Source organism: Lagenorhynchus albirostris, chromosome 1, assembly GCF_949774975.1.
Source record: "Lagenorhynchus albirostris chromosome 1, mLagAlb1.1, whole genome shotgun sequence".
NCBI classification, from domain to species: domain Eukaryota; kingdom Metazoa; phylum Chordata; class Mammalia; order Artiodactyla; family Delphinidae; genus Lagenorhynchus; species Lagenorhynchus albirostris.
The window spans coordinates 117542474-117560291 of NC_083095.1; the positions used below are offsets into that span (position 1 = coordinate 117542474).

At 38.6% G+C, this 17818-nt stretch overlaps 1 protein-coding gene across 3 annotated transcripts in view; it reads right to left on the reverse strand.

Annotated features, from left to right (window-relative positions):
* The window catches only part of SLTM (SAFB like transcription modulator), a 44502-nt gene extending 28719 nt beyond the window's left edge, over positions 1–15783 (reverse strand). For 2 of the 3 annotated variants that reach the window (XM_060150867.1, XM_060150859.1), the window contains exons 1-4: positions 15548–15783; positions 14502–14589; positions 3596–3660; positions 748–945 (exon numbers count right to left, since the gene is read on the reverse strand). In XM_060150867.1, coding sequence (XP_060006850.1) covers positions 748–945; positions 3596–3660; positions 14502–14589; positions 15548–15709 — 513 coding nt within the window. In that variant the 5' untranslated portion in view covers positions 15710–15783. Of the gene's footprint in view, positions 1–747; positions 946–3595; positions 3661–14501; positions 14590–15195; positions 15244–15547 lie in introns of those variants that run through there. The other variant, XM_060150877.1, reaches the window with a different exon arrangement.
* Positions 15784–17818: the final 2035 nt, after the last annotated feature.

Genomic DNA, 17818 nt, shown 5'->3' on the forward strand with positions numbered 1-17818 from the left:
CTATATTTTTTATGCCAACAGAAACGCTTAGTCACATTGATGAATTAGAAAAATGTCCTTCATGAGCCCTTCATTTATTAGGCTAAGTAGAACGAAGTGTTCTAAGCATGAATACTGACCCCCTAATCCCTTGATTTTCTTAAGATGTACTAACATACTTCAAAGCAGGACAAATGATCTATTTCATTCAAAGAAAAGATTTAAAAATTATATGCTTTTAAGTTAAACCTTCATAAGTAATTTCCCCACCCTTGATAACAACCAAATAAATGCAAATTAGTCTTTTATATCTTCTAAAGTAGTAAAAACAAAACAAACCAAAACTACCACCTTATAATGTTAGCAAGGTCAGAGTTAGATTGGTACACTCATTCATAGTAGGGTAGTAAACAACTTAAATACCCCAAATTAAAGGAGTAGCTATCAGACACATAGAAAACAGTCTAATAAACTGTGGTGTAACACAAGAATTATGAAGTCATTATGATATGTTATGTGAAAATATTATATAGAATAGCAACTTATGGCATGATAACTACTAGGTAAAAATATATACATATGTGGAAGATAATAAGCAAAAATAAAAGGGTCATCTTAGATGGTAGGAGTCTGAGTGATTTATAAATAACTTTAAAAATATATTTTTTTTAAAGTTCTGTGACTTTCACATTGAACTAGAAAAATACGTTTTTATTATTTAGTACTTAATTTAACTGTGTCATGTTTTAAAAAAAACTGGCTAAAGACCTGACTTTCGATGTCCTCTTTTTCTATATCTTCTATTGCTTCTGCCTCTATTAATTCATGAGCTCTCTTGTTCTCTTCTGCAGAAAGTAACTCCTTGGAATGCACATTTTCTTCTTCATTTTCACCAAATTCTTCAGAGTCCTTTAGTTCGTCACTTCCATCTTGTTCATGTGCCTCTTGATGCTCCAATTCACAGTCCTTTTAATGGTAAGAAAATTTGGTACAACTCGAGGCAAAGTACTATAGGCTATCCACCAAACCTTTTTGGTAATTTACATCTCTAAATGTTTTCACTTTTATCATATTTTGACATTATTCCCAAAGTCAAAGTTCAATCATTTTATAGGACACACTAACTGTGTCTTTAAAAATAGAGGGGGTCTAAAACCAAGGTCATTAAACTACGCATCTGAGTTCCCAAATCTCTTACACTGAAATACATACACACTAACTGGATGGCTCTCAAGTTCCAGCTGTTTAATTTACCAAATCACATACTTGTATGAGCCATCCTTCAAGACACGGCTTCAAAGAAATGACTTCTTTTCTCCACATGTCACAGTTTGATTTAACTTCAAAGACCACGGAAATCTTACATACGATAATATAAAGTTTATTTCCAATTAATAATAAGGAATCCCAACTGTTACACCAATGTCTGTTCTTAGAAAATATGCAAATAATTAATCTAAATGTATTAGCTTTGAAATCTACCACTATGCCACAAAGCCGATTAAGCAGGGGAACATAGGTTGGGATTGCCTCTGTGAAAGAATATCTGTTTGCCCTTCAAAGTTTAAGGATACAAGGGTACCTCAGTAGAAACAAAGAAAAGCAGCAATGTGCCTAGTTCCGTCTTTGATTAACTGCAGAGAAAGGGTTGAAAGCAATGAACATCCCTTCCTCCTTTCCTATTCTCATGGTACATCTAGCAGATTTAACAAAAAGTTTCTGAGTTAAAAGGGGAAAAGTGCAGGGGTATAACTATTAATCATTCATAGCTGAACTGCAATGAGTGAATAGAAATTTCTGGTGGGCACCGAGAAGAAATACGATTGTTTTGGAATATGGAGTGCTTGGGGAGCAGGGTGTCTCTGGGACAGAGGTTTAACCAGCTTCACTACCTATGGGTGGAGGAACGTAGGGGATTGAAAATGGAGTAGGTGGTTGGTTATATGATGGTGGAAGAATAGGTGCAAAACAAAAGAAAATCACAAGGGAAGTCACTGAGGGGACTTCATCTACTCTGAAGCGCCAACTTTGACCATTCTCCTCACCTATAAGTAGAAGTAATTCCCATAGTATTCATATATCTAAGCAATAGGTGATATTTACCCACCACTACTGTATAAATTCCAAAACTGCCAACTCTGAGAAACAGGGAAAGCATATTCACTTAATTTCTATCAAATTCATCACATACGCGGATACTTCCAAAGGGAAAAAGAAATATAAAGAGAGTGAAGATATATTTAAATAGTATTTTTTTAAAAGCTCTTTTGTTCTTCTAGACATTATGAGACCAGGTTCATTTAATAATTACACAAAGGCAACCTCTGCAGTATATATAAGAGACAGCAATATTACATCTCGTAATGTTTCAAACGACTGAAACATTTTTATGAACTGAAGAGCTGAAAGGAAGTTAGAAATGTGAAAACTAAAAGGGTTTTTACTAAGTCACAATGCTTTTCCAGCTTATGGGTAATTTTGGCTTAATCATGCACTCACTAGTGAAGATAACTAGAGAAAATAAGAGCAAAGGAACAAACCTAATGGAAGATATACCACAAGGATAAAAGAACACAAAGACTGAAGAGTTCTTAAATGCTCAAACGAAAGCTGGTTACAGACATGCAATCATCAATTTTAATGGATCCCTGAGCAAACATTTCCTAAACTATCTGACTGCAGGGCTAACTCCTCAACCAAACATCTTTTTCTCTCTGTGCCTGCCCTCAAAGTGCAAGATACAAAGCGTTGAGACGCATGGTGCTGTGTGGCTTGTGTGTGTATAACGTAGGGAGGGTAGAGAGCTAGACCGTAGGAGAGATGGGTGGGTGAATGGACATGAGCTGGCTTCATGGTGGAGCACACAGACATCCCAAGATGTTATGGCAATATGGCCTAACTGTACACAGAAAGTGGAAATACATGGGGTGTAAATGTACATAAGTTAAGAGGAACTATGCTCATTAAATAACTCCTGCAAATGCCACACTACCTAAGATCTAATGATCAGTAAATAGCAGATCACACTTCATTAAAATGAAAACAAAACAAAAAAATCTAACCATGATTAAAAATAACAGTAATATAGAACTGCCACAACCTCAATTAAAATTAAAATACTTCATATTTCTGGTTGGTCAGTTTTAAAGTACATTCTTTTTTAGCCAATAAAGACCTGGCTTATCTTTAAAGGGCAAAACAAAGTTCTTAATCTGATCTTCACCAAGTAGCAACACATCAGCAACTCTCTCCATTTTAGGGACTACATTTTTCTAAGTTCTGTTTGTTATATACGAAAGCTAATGCGATGGGCAGTACCTTGTCCAGGAACTAAGATAACAATTGTCCTGTAGCTGTTCCTCTGGCCCCTATGTCTCAGATTTCTACTTAAATGCTCTGACAAACATTTTTTGCTTTGTCTCATTTAACTAAAGATAAAGTTATTTATTATATTTCTCAACTATGAGAATTAATAAGATTGACAATATTACATAAGTCTCTATCATTATTTTACCTACATATTTCAGTGTCTATTGTTCAAGTAAAATGCATGAATTCATCATGCAAAATGCTAGGCTCAAAATAAACATCTTAACCTGTGTAATTAACACTTTACCTTGACAAAAGCATCATCTTCCACAGAAGCATCTCCACTCAACTCATCTGCTTCCTGTTTTTTACCTGCGAAAGAAGGAAAATGGGCTAACAACCAATATTTTATTACTTCAAAAGCAAAAAACATTCAGAGAAGTTTACCCCGAGGTACCACTCTCCACTCCCAAATCATCTGACAAAGCTAATGCCAACTGCTTATAAACCACCTGACCACAGCTGTCCCAAACAAAAAAAAAGCTTTATTAACAATGACATGCTGTTTCATTTCACTAAAATAAACTGTACAATTAATCCTACATATGAACCCATCATCTTAACCGACTTGACATATGAGGTACATTTTTTACACCACTCAAATTCTCTACCTCCAATTCTCCCGGAAGTAGCAGCACCTTTCAACAGTTCTCTCCTATTTGTATACATAACCAGACATCTGATAGCTAAATTCAAGACTCATATCCCCCATAAAGCCTTCCCTAAGTTCTCCTTGTCAACAAGCTTTCTCTAAAATAAAATTCTCACACTTGACACCTCACAATCCATCAGCTGATTAGATATTGCCTTGTACTCTCAAGTACATCTTGCTTCACCACTTAAAAAAATACCTTAAGTACAGTGACTACTTTTATGCTTATTTTGTGTTTCTCCAAAGGCCTAAATATAAATAGCGCTGGGCGCTTAACATAATGACTGATTTAACTGATTTAAGGCAAGTAGAAATTACTTCAGACCAAAAACTGTTAAGAGCTTCTAGATAGACTACAGGCCTCCCTGACCCAACCCTCATCTTCAAAACTTTGCAAACTGGTGGTTGGAATTTTAAAAATGTTTTCCACATCAGAAAAAAAAAGTTTTCCACAGAGCCAAAGCTAAAAGTTTGTGTTTTCAAGCTAGTCCACAAAAATCTACTAGTTAAATAACCCATAATGTATCAGAAATGCTGTAAAAAAAAAAAAAACACAGCTGCTAAAATTTTACTATTAAATTTTTAAATTTTTACTGATTTTGAGAGGTTAATGATTCTTTCCTGAGGCTAACTAATCAACCTTTCCTTTGTGTAAAACAGGCGTTGCCATGTCTCGAGCTTCCATGACCCCCAGAGTAGAGGGTTTAGTTGTGAGGTAACTGTAAGAAAAAAGTTAGGATGCCTCCCTTTCCCATGTCTCCTCACCAGCTCCTATCTTCCATCTACCCCCAATTTGAAATCCTTTCCATGAATGAGAGATAAAAAGTGAAACAAGGGCTTCCCTGGTGGCGCAGTGGTTTAGAGTCCGCCTGCCGATGCAGGGGACACGGGTTCGTGCCCCAGTCCGGGAAAATCCCACATGCTGCGGAGCGGCTGGGCCCGTGAGCCATGGTCGCTGAGCCTGCGCGTCCGGAGCCTGTGCTCCGCAACGGGAGAAGCCACAGCAGTGAGAGGCCCGCGTACCGCAAAAAGAAAAAAAAAAAAAAAGTGAAACAAGATACTGGTCCTTTCCAAATATGTGAAAAGATTAAGAGTAAAGAGTTTTCTTTTATCCACTGAGGTAAAAGAGGTCTTCGTGTCCCTGAGGGCTTGTGTGAATCAAAAGAGAAACAAAATGTTGAGCTTAGTGGTATTTGTATTTTAGAGAAAATACAAATTAGAAGTTACTACAAGGCAACAAGAGAGCTGTTCCTTCCTTACAAAAGAAAACAGTATCAGGTGAGAAAGAGCTCACTAAACTGTTTTATCACGTTTACAGAAAGTTCCATAATATAAAAACTTTAAAGATGCTACCTTTGAGAAGAAATAAGTTTTTTAAAACTATAGGATTGGGACTTCCTAGTGGTCCAGTGGTAAAGAATCTGCCTTCTAATGCAGGGGACGAGGGTTTGATCCATGGTCAGGGAAGTAAGACCCCACATGCCACGGGGCAACTAAGCCCACATGCCACTACTACTGAGCTGGCGCGCCACAGCTACCGAGCTGGCGCACCTCATCTAGAGCCCGCGTGTCACAAACTACAGAGCCCATGCACCACAACTACAGACCCCATGGCCCTGAAGCCCGTGCACCACAACGAAGAGCCACAGGGCTCAACGAAGATCCAGCGTGCTGCAACTAAGACCCAACGCAGCCAAAAATAAATTAAATAAATAAATAAAATAAAACTATAGGATTCCACCCCCCAACACACACACCACCAAATAACCCGTAGAGTAGAGCTTTTGGGTGAACTCCTTCAGATCATTTGCAAATATTATTTACTCTTCACAAATATAACATGCTTTACAATTTGCAAAGCGCTTTATTTTTTTTTATTTTATTATATTTTATTTTTGGCTGCATGGGGTCTTCGTTGCTGTGCACGGGCTTTCTCTAGTTGTGGCGAGTGAGGGCTACTCTTCGTTGCAGTGTGCGGGCTTCTCACTGCAGTGGCTTCTCTTGTTGCGGAGCACGGGCTCTAGGCGTGCAGGCTTCAGTAGTTGTGGCTCGCATGCTCTAGAGCGCAGGCTCAGCAGTTGTGGCTCACGTGCCTAACCGCTCTGCAGTATGGGGGAATCTTCCCAGACCAGGGCTCAAACGCGTGTCCCCTGCATTGGCAGGTGGATTCTTAACCACTGCGCCACCAGGGAAATCCCGCAAAGCACTTAGAGAAAAAAGGTCAACTGATTTTTCCTAGCACCCCATGGTACATAGGGCCGGTAATCACAACTTTACAAAAGAGAAAACGAACCCGAGGTTATACAGCTTGCCCAAAGCTAGTAAATGGCATTGTCAGAACTGGAAGCCAAGGCTTCTCTTTTCCAGTCTTAAATTCTTTCCACTTCATCTTACTATGACCTACTTAAAAGACATTATTCTAGTAAGCAGTGGTTAATTAACTCAATTTACAGATACCATCTTTGAAATGGCAGCCCTCCTCATAATGACAAGCTACATATACTATGCACATTCCATGGTGAGTTTCACTTGCCTTAGTTTACTTAAAGGAAAACCAAATTACACTACATCAACCAAAACAACAACAGCAGTCACTACCACTGCTTAAGCAGCTTCCACAGTGCAGACACTAGGATAAATGCTTCATATGTATTAATGCATTTATTTTATCCTCTTAACTAGCCCCATTTTACAAAACAGGAAACTAATGCTGAAAAGTTAATCAGATTACAAAGTTAGTAAGGGTAGTGCTTCAGTTTAATCCCAGGCCTATTCCCACTCCTCAAAAACCACAAAACCATTGATGTTCAAGTAGCTACAATGTGCCAGTTGTTAAAAATGTTATCTCTTTTAGCATGAACACAGGCTCCACAAGCCACATCCATAAAATTTTAAAATGTGAGAGTCACAGAAATTACGTAACTTGCCCCATGACAAACAGGCAACAAGAGGCAGAGGTACACAAAAAGGTCCAAGTTTGCTATCCCTTATTGTTTTTAACAGATGTATCACATGAAAGCACTGGACACAATATGTCATAAGCTTGTAAGCATAAAAACCACAAGGAGGAGATTTTCAAACATACAGTGATGAAACTTCAATAATAACCTGATAGGTACATAATATTTAAGAAAACTGACATTTCACACACTAGTTTTTGACTCCTCTCATGATCTGTAACTCTGCACTTGTTTACACATGATGAATTAGAAACTATACTGTAATTTCTTCCTTTACGAAAAAAAGTATCACCCCTCCACCATACAAAAATAATTCACATCTTAAAAAGCTATGATGTTCATCATCCAGCCCAGAACCTAGTACAATGCTATATAATAAGTAGATACTCAAGCATTATATATATCCTGACTGATAATGGTGTAGGTTATAGGTTGGATGCTAGCAGTAAACAAGGTCTGGATTTCTACTCAGAATTTCTATCAGCCCTCACTGGGACAAAGGTAAGACGTGACATGCCAGTCAAACTAGCATCATGTGCAACCCCATCCTGTCAGTAAGGACTGTAAACTCCAACTTTAACGATGTTACAAAGTACATCGACAGATTCCTAACTTTTATGATGTCACAGATAAGAAATAACTTAAAGAAAAATCAAATCCCACTTAATTCAACAAGCACCACCAGCTTAGGCACATTTTTGTACAGTCAGTAATCGTTTATACCCCATATCCCATTTAAGCCTGTGCTATGAAAGCTCCTACAACAAACTAATAAATGAATCTTTTGTCCTTCAGGGAATCTGGCATATACCACAGAAATGGGAACTGGTCCAAAGCAAAGTAGCACCACCAGGATGAGGAAGCTAACTGAAAGTGCAATGTAGTCGGAAGCCTAACTTTAATGCTCTGAGGAACAAAACTAGAAAATAAACTGAGTAGTAAAGATAGTCTGAATAGCAAAATAGAAACTGGAAGCAAAATTACTTATCACATCTCAAACTATCATAGTAGTAACATATAGTTATTTTGAAATTTCACTGCAATGATTTTAGGGTCAAAAGTATACACCAAAGGAAGACGACACTAGAATACCTCCTTAATTATGCAGCATTGTTTTTATGGGTCCACAAATCCTTAGTGAAACCACTGGGGCCAGACATGTTTCAGAACTGTCAGATTTTAAGAGAGTACAATAGTGTCTATACCATGTGTTAATTTAAACCTCCCAGTGGCTTCTGGAACAGCTTCTTTCAATCAATCACGGAAACATTTGTGCAATGAAATATATGAATATTAACATCAATTAGGATAAACCAAGACTATAAGTAGCCTCACTTTTGCCACCAAACTTAAGAAAAAACTTCATTTTCAGAATGTTTGTATTTCAGAATTAACAATAAAGAATTTTGGATGGCAATTTGGTTTTCTTCTTCAAAGGCAAACTGGTCCTTACAAGGTTTGGTAATTTTCCTTTTCAAGTTCAGAAATACCTCCAGAAACAAAATGAAACAAAAAATCCACTTAACAAGTAGATTTTAAAGTAATTTTGCCAAAAAAATTTTGTGGCTGAGTAACTTTTCCCCTAAACATTTACAGAAGCTATGAAACGTTAGAAAATGTTCAGTCATAAAATTTCTGTTGGATAAGAGGGGGGAAGACTCAGAGACCAGGCCAAACTGAACAACGCTGATGATTCCAGCAACAACCTCTCCTCAACTGTATGAAATCTTAAAATAATCACGTACTATGCCTTGTGTTAACCATTTGCATATGTGTTTTAGTCTCTCTTCTATTAAAATGGTATTTCACTAATGAAATCAGTTTTCTAAAAGGCTTTGCACACTGTCCTAAACATAGCAGCCATCCAATAAGTCATTTTATTATTTTTTAAAAATCTACCATAAAGATATTTCATACTCATTATAATAAAATAAATCTGGAACACACCAAATGTATATTTTTTAAAATCTCTTAACTGTGTCACTAAAGACAACCAAACTGAACATCCACACACACTTGTGAGCATTTGCACAAGACTTTAAAAGGCAGCAAGAATGTAACTTGAGTTCTTAACAGATTACTTTTCTATCCTATCAATAAGAAGAAACTAGCACTGCTTAGCTCAGCATTATTGTGAGCATCAAATAAAGCAATGTGAAAGTGTTTTGAAAACTGTAACAGAGAACTAATTGCAAACTGACAGGCAGAAAGAGATGAATGAAAATGATGCTAAGTTTTAAGCAGTAATCTAGAGCAGCCAGTGGTTCTTAACCCTAGCTGCATGCGAATCACCTGGGGAACTTTTAGAAAATACTGATTCCTGGGCCCCCAACAGAGTAACAAAAACCAACTCTCTGAGGGACAGGAGCATGGTATCTGTATTTTTTTGTTTTGTTTTGTTTTGTTTGCGGTACGCTGGCCTCTCATCATTGTGGCCTCTCCCGTTGCAGAGCACAGGCTCCGGACACGCAGGCTCAGCGGCCATGGCTCACGGGCCCAGCCGCTCCGAGGCATGTGGGATCTTCCCGGACCGGGGCACGAACCTGTGGTCCCCTGCATCGGCAGGCAGACTCTCAACCACTGCGCCACCAGGGAAGTCCAGGTATCTGTATTTTTAAAAACTCAAATGACTCTAATGTAGAGCAGACTGAGCATAACTGAAGAAGTTGGAGTGAGAAGAACATAAAAGGTTACCGTTTTCAGATTCTCCAGACTAGAAAAAATTTAAATTCTACCTAGCTTCAATAAAACACCTTGAGTAGGTATGAACCGGTATTAATTCTCAACAAGGTTAAAAAAAAAAAAAACCTTAAACATAAACCTCCTATGAGTACATGCACATGTACGTATATACCTTAGATCATGTTATCTGTGATAAAATCCGAGTGGTGGAATTACGGGCAATTTTCACTTTTTTGTACTTTTCTGGATTATCTAATTTTTAAAATGAAAACATTTCACTTTTATAATCTGGAAAACAATTCTGTAAAGCCATAATACAAACTACTATTCCAGGTTACCAGAACTGCCACATAAGGCTAACTCGGGCTGTGGAGTTTATGGTGTGAATGGTTAACTCCCAGAATTGCACCACACCGAGGCCCTTTTATTGTAATGTGTGAGAACTAACTTATAGTTGATGAAATAAATCAGCAAATTTCAGCCTTAAACCCTAAGCCATTGTTCAGTCTCTTCATTAAAGTCATTTCTGATGCCACCAACTGATAATAATGACTGCTTTTTCCTCTAATTCCTGGACAATTCTCACTTTATTTTACATGAGTTCATGAAAGAGAAGAAAAAGTCTGAAGTCTTCTGTCCTTAATTCAAAATGCCTAGGAGATGAATGACATGGGAGAAAGACACTGTGATAAAGTACTAGAAAATTTTATCTATCTCCCCACCAGGATCCTTGACACACACCATATTTGACACAATAAAATAGCTGAAAAAAGTACAAAAGTGCTTTGATGATAAACATAATCCACCATATACAACTGCATAAGTCAAATGCAGGTTTTAATGGCTGAGGTAAAAGGGCCTGATTTTGTGAAATGAAAATGACATACACAACTTCTGAGGTTGGACAATATTCCAGCAAAAGTTATGAGGCTTTCCAACACAGCAACAACTTGGTGAGGGATAAAAGGCAAGTGCCATGATTCACATACTCTAAAAGTACATTTCACAATCAGTGTTTAAGGAGAAGCCACTAGTGCTGTTGAGAAAAGCACCTTAAAAAGAAAAACTGTTTGGAAAATAGTAAAGACTATTAATCTCTGATTGACTGCTGCCTACAAAGAAATATGCAATTAAAATAAGCACCAAAAGAAATATTTTTAAAAGCAGTTGTTAAGAAAGTCATCATATGGCCCTCAGTATTCATTCAACAAACCTGTTATGTGCCAAGCAATATGCTAGGCATTACAGAGATTAATGTAAATAAAAGACTATGTCCTCACCCCCACAAAGCTTCTAGCCCAGTGGGTACCCAAAAAAGATTTATGACAATTTTGTCCCCAAAATGTTTCTCAATGCCACAGTTCTGATTAAAGTTTCCTTAACATCCAAACATACAACAGTTTAAAAAAAAAGCAAGCATTACAGTGCACTATGACACTAAATTATATGAAATTCATTTTATGTGGTTGATTACTATATTCTTATTTGGCATACAAATTTTAGAAAGCTTTACACAGTAAACGTAATTAATTATACTGAGTGTGGTACTTTCCACACATAATCAGGCATTATGTTTGGATAAACCTGCAACCCGAAAATATACTTGTTTCTATAGTGGGAACAAAACAGATTTTATATAGCAGTTTGAATCTTTTTTAAACCTGCAAGTACTGTAAGTGAGTTTCAATTCGGTAAGTACTGATTACATATACTTCTGAATATTGCACTGATTAACTACTTAAAGTAACTTTGGCTGAAGTTTAGAGGTGACTCGAAAGGTTGAATATCCAAAAGAATGATATGCTGTTTACAGGTGAACCGAAAGAAAGTTTACATCTATAATCTCTAAAAGAAGCTAATGAGGAGTTAGCTCTACCTGTTTAACCACTTTCTTAACACACACCCAAATGATGACAGTAACTCTCACTGGTGAAGCGCTCTTCTAGGTTACTTATTAAAAATTTCATAGCAAAGACTCAGAAGTGAGAACCAATCTAAGCTTAAAATTTCACCCCACTAACTGTATGCAAACAGATTTTACAAATATGTTAACCATAAATATTAGGACCCGCTATAACATTATCAACATTTGTTACAAGTTTGTGAGTTTGTGCTTGTAATAACAGCATTTTTAAAAATATTCTACAATATACTTAAGAATGCAGATTCCTTTTCCTCTAATCTGTCAAAACATAATCATTTTAACACAAAAAAATTGTTTGAGAAATAGTGACCCTGCACTTATAAGAGAACGAACTTAATATTTCACCTAAGTAACTCTTCAAGACCCATGAAGCTTCTCTTGCCTTATCATTCAACATCATTTAATTTTATTGCTACATTAAGCCACATCATCATAAGAATTATTTATTTTGCCTAACAAGCTATTAAATGTGGTGTCTTGCTGTTGTCTACAGGACTGCCTCTAAGTAATCCCTTTCTTTATTCTTATCCTTTTCTAGTATTCCCAGCTAAAGATATCCATACTGACTGAGGACCTATGAGTTTTCCTGTTCCTTCCTTATACATCTATTTTAGCTAAAAAAAGAATTTTTCTTCTGGCTCCTAGCTACATATAATTATTAAATTTCAGAATTAAGAGACCCTTACAGATGGTCTAGTAAATTTTCCAATTTTATAAAAAGGAAGTATACCCATTGAAGGAAAAGTAGTATGACTAAGATGCAATTACTTTTAAGATAGATACTTTTAAGTGAAACAAGATGTGACAAAAAGAACATCATATTACAATACTATTTAATTTCTTGAATCCTTAGTTTTAAAAATCTGTTAATTATTAATATTTTTTAAAGTTTCCCTATTCAAATTTGATGTCTAAAAATTATTTTTAAACTTAATTTAAAATTTAAAATCATCTTACTTATAAGCATCTTAACTGTAAATTAATTCAAACTAGGTTCTTAGTTTGGGATTTACATTATGTTCTTTCTCATTCACAGGATTTTCAGAACAATGATAAATGGAACTCAAGGAGACAAGAGCTATTTATCACACATGTCCCAGAATGAGTCTCATGAAGTACTCAGTTGTAGTGTGCTGCAGACACACAATTAATGTTACGACTCCTGACTAAATACTACAAGATACCTTAACATCAGAGTTATGGAAAAATTAAATTTCAAGTATCCTTATTATCCATATAAGAGGAAAAAATTAACATACTTTTATATATATATATACACACACATACATACATACACACATACATGTGTATACTGAAAAACTTCTTAAAACGGTATATTGCTGAATTTATTGCTAAAGGTAGGATGAGTGAAGTTCCTAATGACTAAAAAAGAAAGGGATACACAGAGAAATTAAAAGTAGGTGAGAATGAATAAATCAAATGAGATTTACTTTACATGCTAAAATCAGTAATCAGCTTAAATATAAATTTGGGACCATGATTAATACATAACATCTATCAAACTACCACAATATGCTAAATAAATGACATGAATCAAAATCATTATAAGAAATCACAATAAGAAACATGGTTAATTCCTGATGTACTTATTTCTGAATTTTTTATGCTTCCTCATTTTGAAATTGCCTCTGAGTTTGTCAGCAGAGGCTTCTCAACACAAGCTTCTCTAACACAGGGAAATGTATCTCTCAAAGTGATACACTGAGTTAAGAATTACATTAAAAGCCACAGATTTTCAAGATAACTTTGTTACTGCTCTAAACACCATTTCTACCTCTGCCATTCCCATCCCATCCAGAAAATGCTTCTTTGCCCTTTTCAATTTCCTTTGGCACAAATAGGGCACTCTTGCAAACCTACAAAAACTCTCAGTGAGATGGCATCAGGATGTGCCTGGTCCCAATACTCATGCAGATTGCTTAAGATCAAACTTGACTATTTCCTTCTTTTCAAGGTTAATCCATTCAACCATTTTACTCTAGTCCATCAATCTGGTCTACAGCAGAGAGTAGCATTTAGGATCACTTAAAGCAGTAAAGAGTGTTAGGTTTTTAAAATGCTGCAGCTGCATGGAACTTGTATGTAGGTACCAGAATCCAGATACCCACATCATGCCCACCCTCTGACATTGTCCTTATAGGACTGAGGGAGAAATCCGTAATTATTCAAGTAAGTATTTCACTTACCAGAACCTTTCAAATATATCTAAGTCTCATTTATATTGTTAAAATGTTAATTTAAAACAACCTTTACCTATTCATTAAATCACCATATCCTAGAAATATATTCTGGCCTACTTTAAAAGTTATAAAATCGAAATCATTAACATATCCCTATAACTTAAAACTTTTTATTTTTAAGCTAATTAGTCATGGATTTTTTCCCTTCCTTGTTAGTATGATTGGTAAAGGTCTTTTTGAATTTCACTGAAAATTAGAATGTTTAATGGCATAAATGCAAAATTAAGTTCACCAAATCAAACAAAATACTAAACACAAAGGTTATAAAATTTTAATATACTAGAGAAAACAGCAAGGAGCCAAGGTGAAAGATTTGGTAGGAATTCCATCAATACTCTGCCAATTGTGGGGCAAGGTAGACATGTATTAAACCGTATTTTACTCTTCAGGTCTTCACACTATGAAGGAAGAAATATTATGGAACTTGACTTTGTAATTTTTTCAGAAGCAAGAAAGAACTGGTCTCACTTTCAGGTCAGCTTCAGCCAAATCTTAAGGGCTACTAGTCACCCAAAGCCTGGCAACAGTAACTTTTCTTCCTTGACCCAACAAGGCAGAGTGCCAGAGGGAAATAGCAAAGAGTAGCACTATATAAACAGGGCAAGTGGCACAAGAGCAGAGGCAAGTTATATAACCAAAATATATTTTAAAATATGTTTATAACTCGTAACAACCTTTGCCTTTGGTTGGTTTCTTGTTTGGAGTATCAGTTGAAACAGTTAATTCAATATTATCTGGATCGCCTCCTTCCTCTTCAATAGCCTACATTAGAAAGAGAAGTTAATATGCTACACAGTCTATCTAAACTTATTTTAAAAAACGAAATGAAAAAAAAAATTAGCAAACCTCAAGCCTCAAGACATTAGAATTGCCAGTCATTTCATAAACCAACCTCACAAAGGAGCAATTAAACTACACGAGTGAGAGAAACTTTCAGGAGGAAATATCATTAGGTATCAAAATCACATGGAGTTTTACATATTACCCAGTCGAGAAAATTAACTAACACATATTATCATACTGAACAAAAGTCTAAATATTCTCGATTGCAGCAAAGTTGCTAGCTACGAAAGTAAAGAACTAAAAGGAGCTTTCCTAATTTCTATAGTACAAACTTATTTCTCCTCTACTACAATTCCAACGCTCACTCAAACCAGAAAGATAATCAGGGAAGAAAAAGATTATTGCGCTAATGCAAAAACTGTAAACCCAGCGGAAAACAAACCCTTTCTCTTACCCACCCATCAACTTCCACTACCAATTACCCCCCAATATGGGGAGGAAACGGTTGGACACAATTAAATGGTAACTTCGCAGAAGTCACCAAAGTAACCAGTCCCTACGAGGCCAAGAAATGCACGCGCTCACCATCGCTAAAGGCTGGGGACCGAGCGCCTCCCGGGTCTCCACGATCGCCCTTGGGAGGCCGCGCCGGCCGTCCGCAGCCTGGCAGAGACGTCCCGGGGGAGGCAGGGGTGCGCTGGGCTGCGGCGGCCGGTCCCGGGCGGCTCGCGGGCCGCTCGCAGGCCAGGCCCGGCGCGCGGGGGCGGGGGCGCCGCGAGAGGGTCCTCGCCCTCCCGCGCGCGCGGGCGCCGCCCGGGACCTCCCCACCTCGCCGCCCCGCGGGCCCCGGCGGCTGCGAGCGGACGTGGGCTGCGGCGGAAGTGGGGGCTCCGAGGCGCGGCCTAAGCTCGCCTTCCCGGACCTAGCCGGGCCTCACCTGCTTGAGTCGGGAAACGAGCACAGTCTTGACTCCGGTGATGTCCAGGTTCCGCCGTTTCAGCTCGGACTTGAGATCGATGACCCGCAGATCGGTGATCTTTTTACCTTCCGCCTGACCTGAGGCGGCCGAGGCTGCCACAGCACCGGTAGCGGCAGCCATTTTAGAAGAACAGCGCGCTGCCTAGGCAGCGAGTGATCTGCAGGGCGGCGGCAGCAGCTCCAACTTCAACTCAGGCCTCGCCGGCCGCCGGCGCCGCACAGCGCTGCGCACAATGAGCCACGAGCCCCGCCCCCTGTCCGCCACCCCGGCGCAACCTGCAGTCTCAACCAGCACCCGGATGAGGGGCGCGCGTGCGCACTGGCGGGAGGCGGGGGATGGCGCCCAGCGCGCGCTGCGGATCCGGACGCTGCCACCTGGGCGGTGCGACCACCCCCCCGCCTTGCGTGGAGTGGGAGGTCAGGCGCGTTTAACGGCACCAACGTCCGCCGTGCCGCGGTTCCCCACCGCTTCGTTAGCTATTTTCTGGAAGTGTCTCGAGTCTTGAGCAACAGCAGTGCGCTGGGCACTCTCGGCATAGATAGTGCGCGCGTCACTCAACGCAAACCAAGGGGCGTGTGTGCGCCCTAAACCTCTTCCAGGGAAATACTTTATCGGTTCTGCTGAATAATCGAAAAAATGTGGCCACTGTGCACGAACTAACTAGGTTCCCCGAGTTCTGTTGGAAGGCCGGAAAGAAACGCTGGGGCGGTTAATATAAAGAGTATAAAGGGTTATAAGAATATAATAGGGCTGGCCTGTGTGACAAGTCCCACTAGCTGTCTCGGGAAAACATGCCTTTGCTCAAGAGAATTAGTCTATTCTAGGGCTGCCCATCTCACTGAAAAAGCAGGACAACTTCCCTTCTGCGCTGGCCTCAGTTTGCCATCCTCTCCGGGGGTCCTGATGGCTCAACACAAAATTGATTACTAAATAAGGAATTTAGTTTGTAAGTACTTGTTACCGTTCTCATGCACTGTGTTCACTGTTTTGTCCCTCTCAAAATTTAGGATTCCAAGAACAATGACAATCCTCTTCGGCGGGACTAGCCTGTACAAGTGAGTAACTTTAGGCACTATTATTAATCATCAAAGCATAAGCATTTATGGAATAAAACTATTCTATAAATTCCATGAATAGATTATGACACACAATACTGGCATTTCCTAGTTTTAAAGTTGATGAGGTCTGTGTCACTTTAGGTTGCTTTTCTCATTAACTAATTAGAGCAAAAAGAGAAAAACTGGATATTATAAAATAATACCCGCCAGTTAAGTAGTTTTTTTTATGGTTTATAATGCACTTTGACATGCAATAATCCCTTAATTTTTCAGCATTCTCTGAGGTAAATCTCTGCAAGCCTTAGAGAGATTAAATGGCTTGTCCGTGTTCACATAGCTGGTATGTGGCCGAACTGGTGCTCTTAGTTGCCCCTCACCAGCTCCTTAGTTGTGGCATGTGAACTCTTAGTTGCAGCATGCATGTGGGATCTAGTTCCCTGGCCAGGGATGGAACCCAGGCCCCCTGCATTGGGAGCAGAGTCTCCCAAACCTACCTCTGTCTCTATTACGAGTTGATTCATAGTCATAGAATATTAGAACTCAAAGGATCTTTAGAAATCTTCTGGCTCATTCCTCTCTCTCTCTCTCTCTCTCTCTCTCTCTCTCTTTCTCTCTCTCTTTAATAGATGAAGATTTTAAGATTTTTACCTAGGGACCCCACAATTAATTACTGACCAAATTGGCACTAAACCTCAGTTCTCATGCCAGTGTCTTTTCCACCCTGCTCCCACCTTCTGTGGACACTTGTAAAGAGGGGTTATATTAACCCAAAGCTAATGTTATATGTAAAATGAATGAGTTTTTGTCTTTAAAAAAATCTTATAATGGAGTTATCTTACAATGGAGACCTGTACCTTCTGATCTGATGCACCGGAGGATACATCACCTGCCAAATTGCCAAGAATGTTTAACCTAAATCTCATCATGAGAAAACAATCAGACAAATCTGATTGTAGGACATTGCACAAAATAACTGCTCTGGGGACTTCTCTGGTGGTGCAGTGGTTAAGACTCTGTGCTCCCAATGCAGGGGGCCCGGGTTCCATCCCTGGCCAGGGAACTAGATCCCACATGCATGCCGCAACTAAGAGTTCACATGCCACAACTAAGGAGCTGGTGAGGGGCAACTAAGACCTAGTGCCACCAAATAAATAAATAAAAGTAATACCTA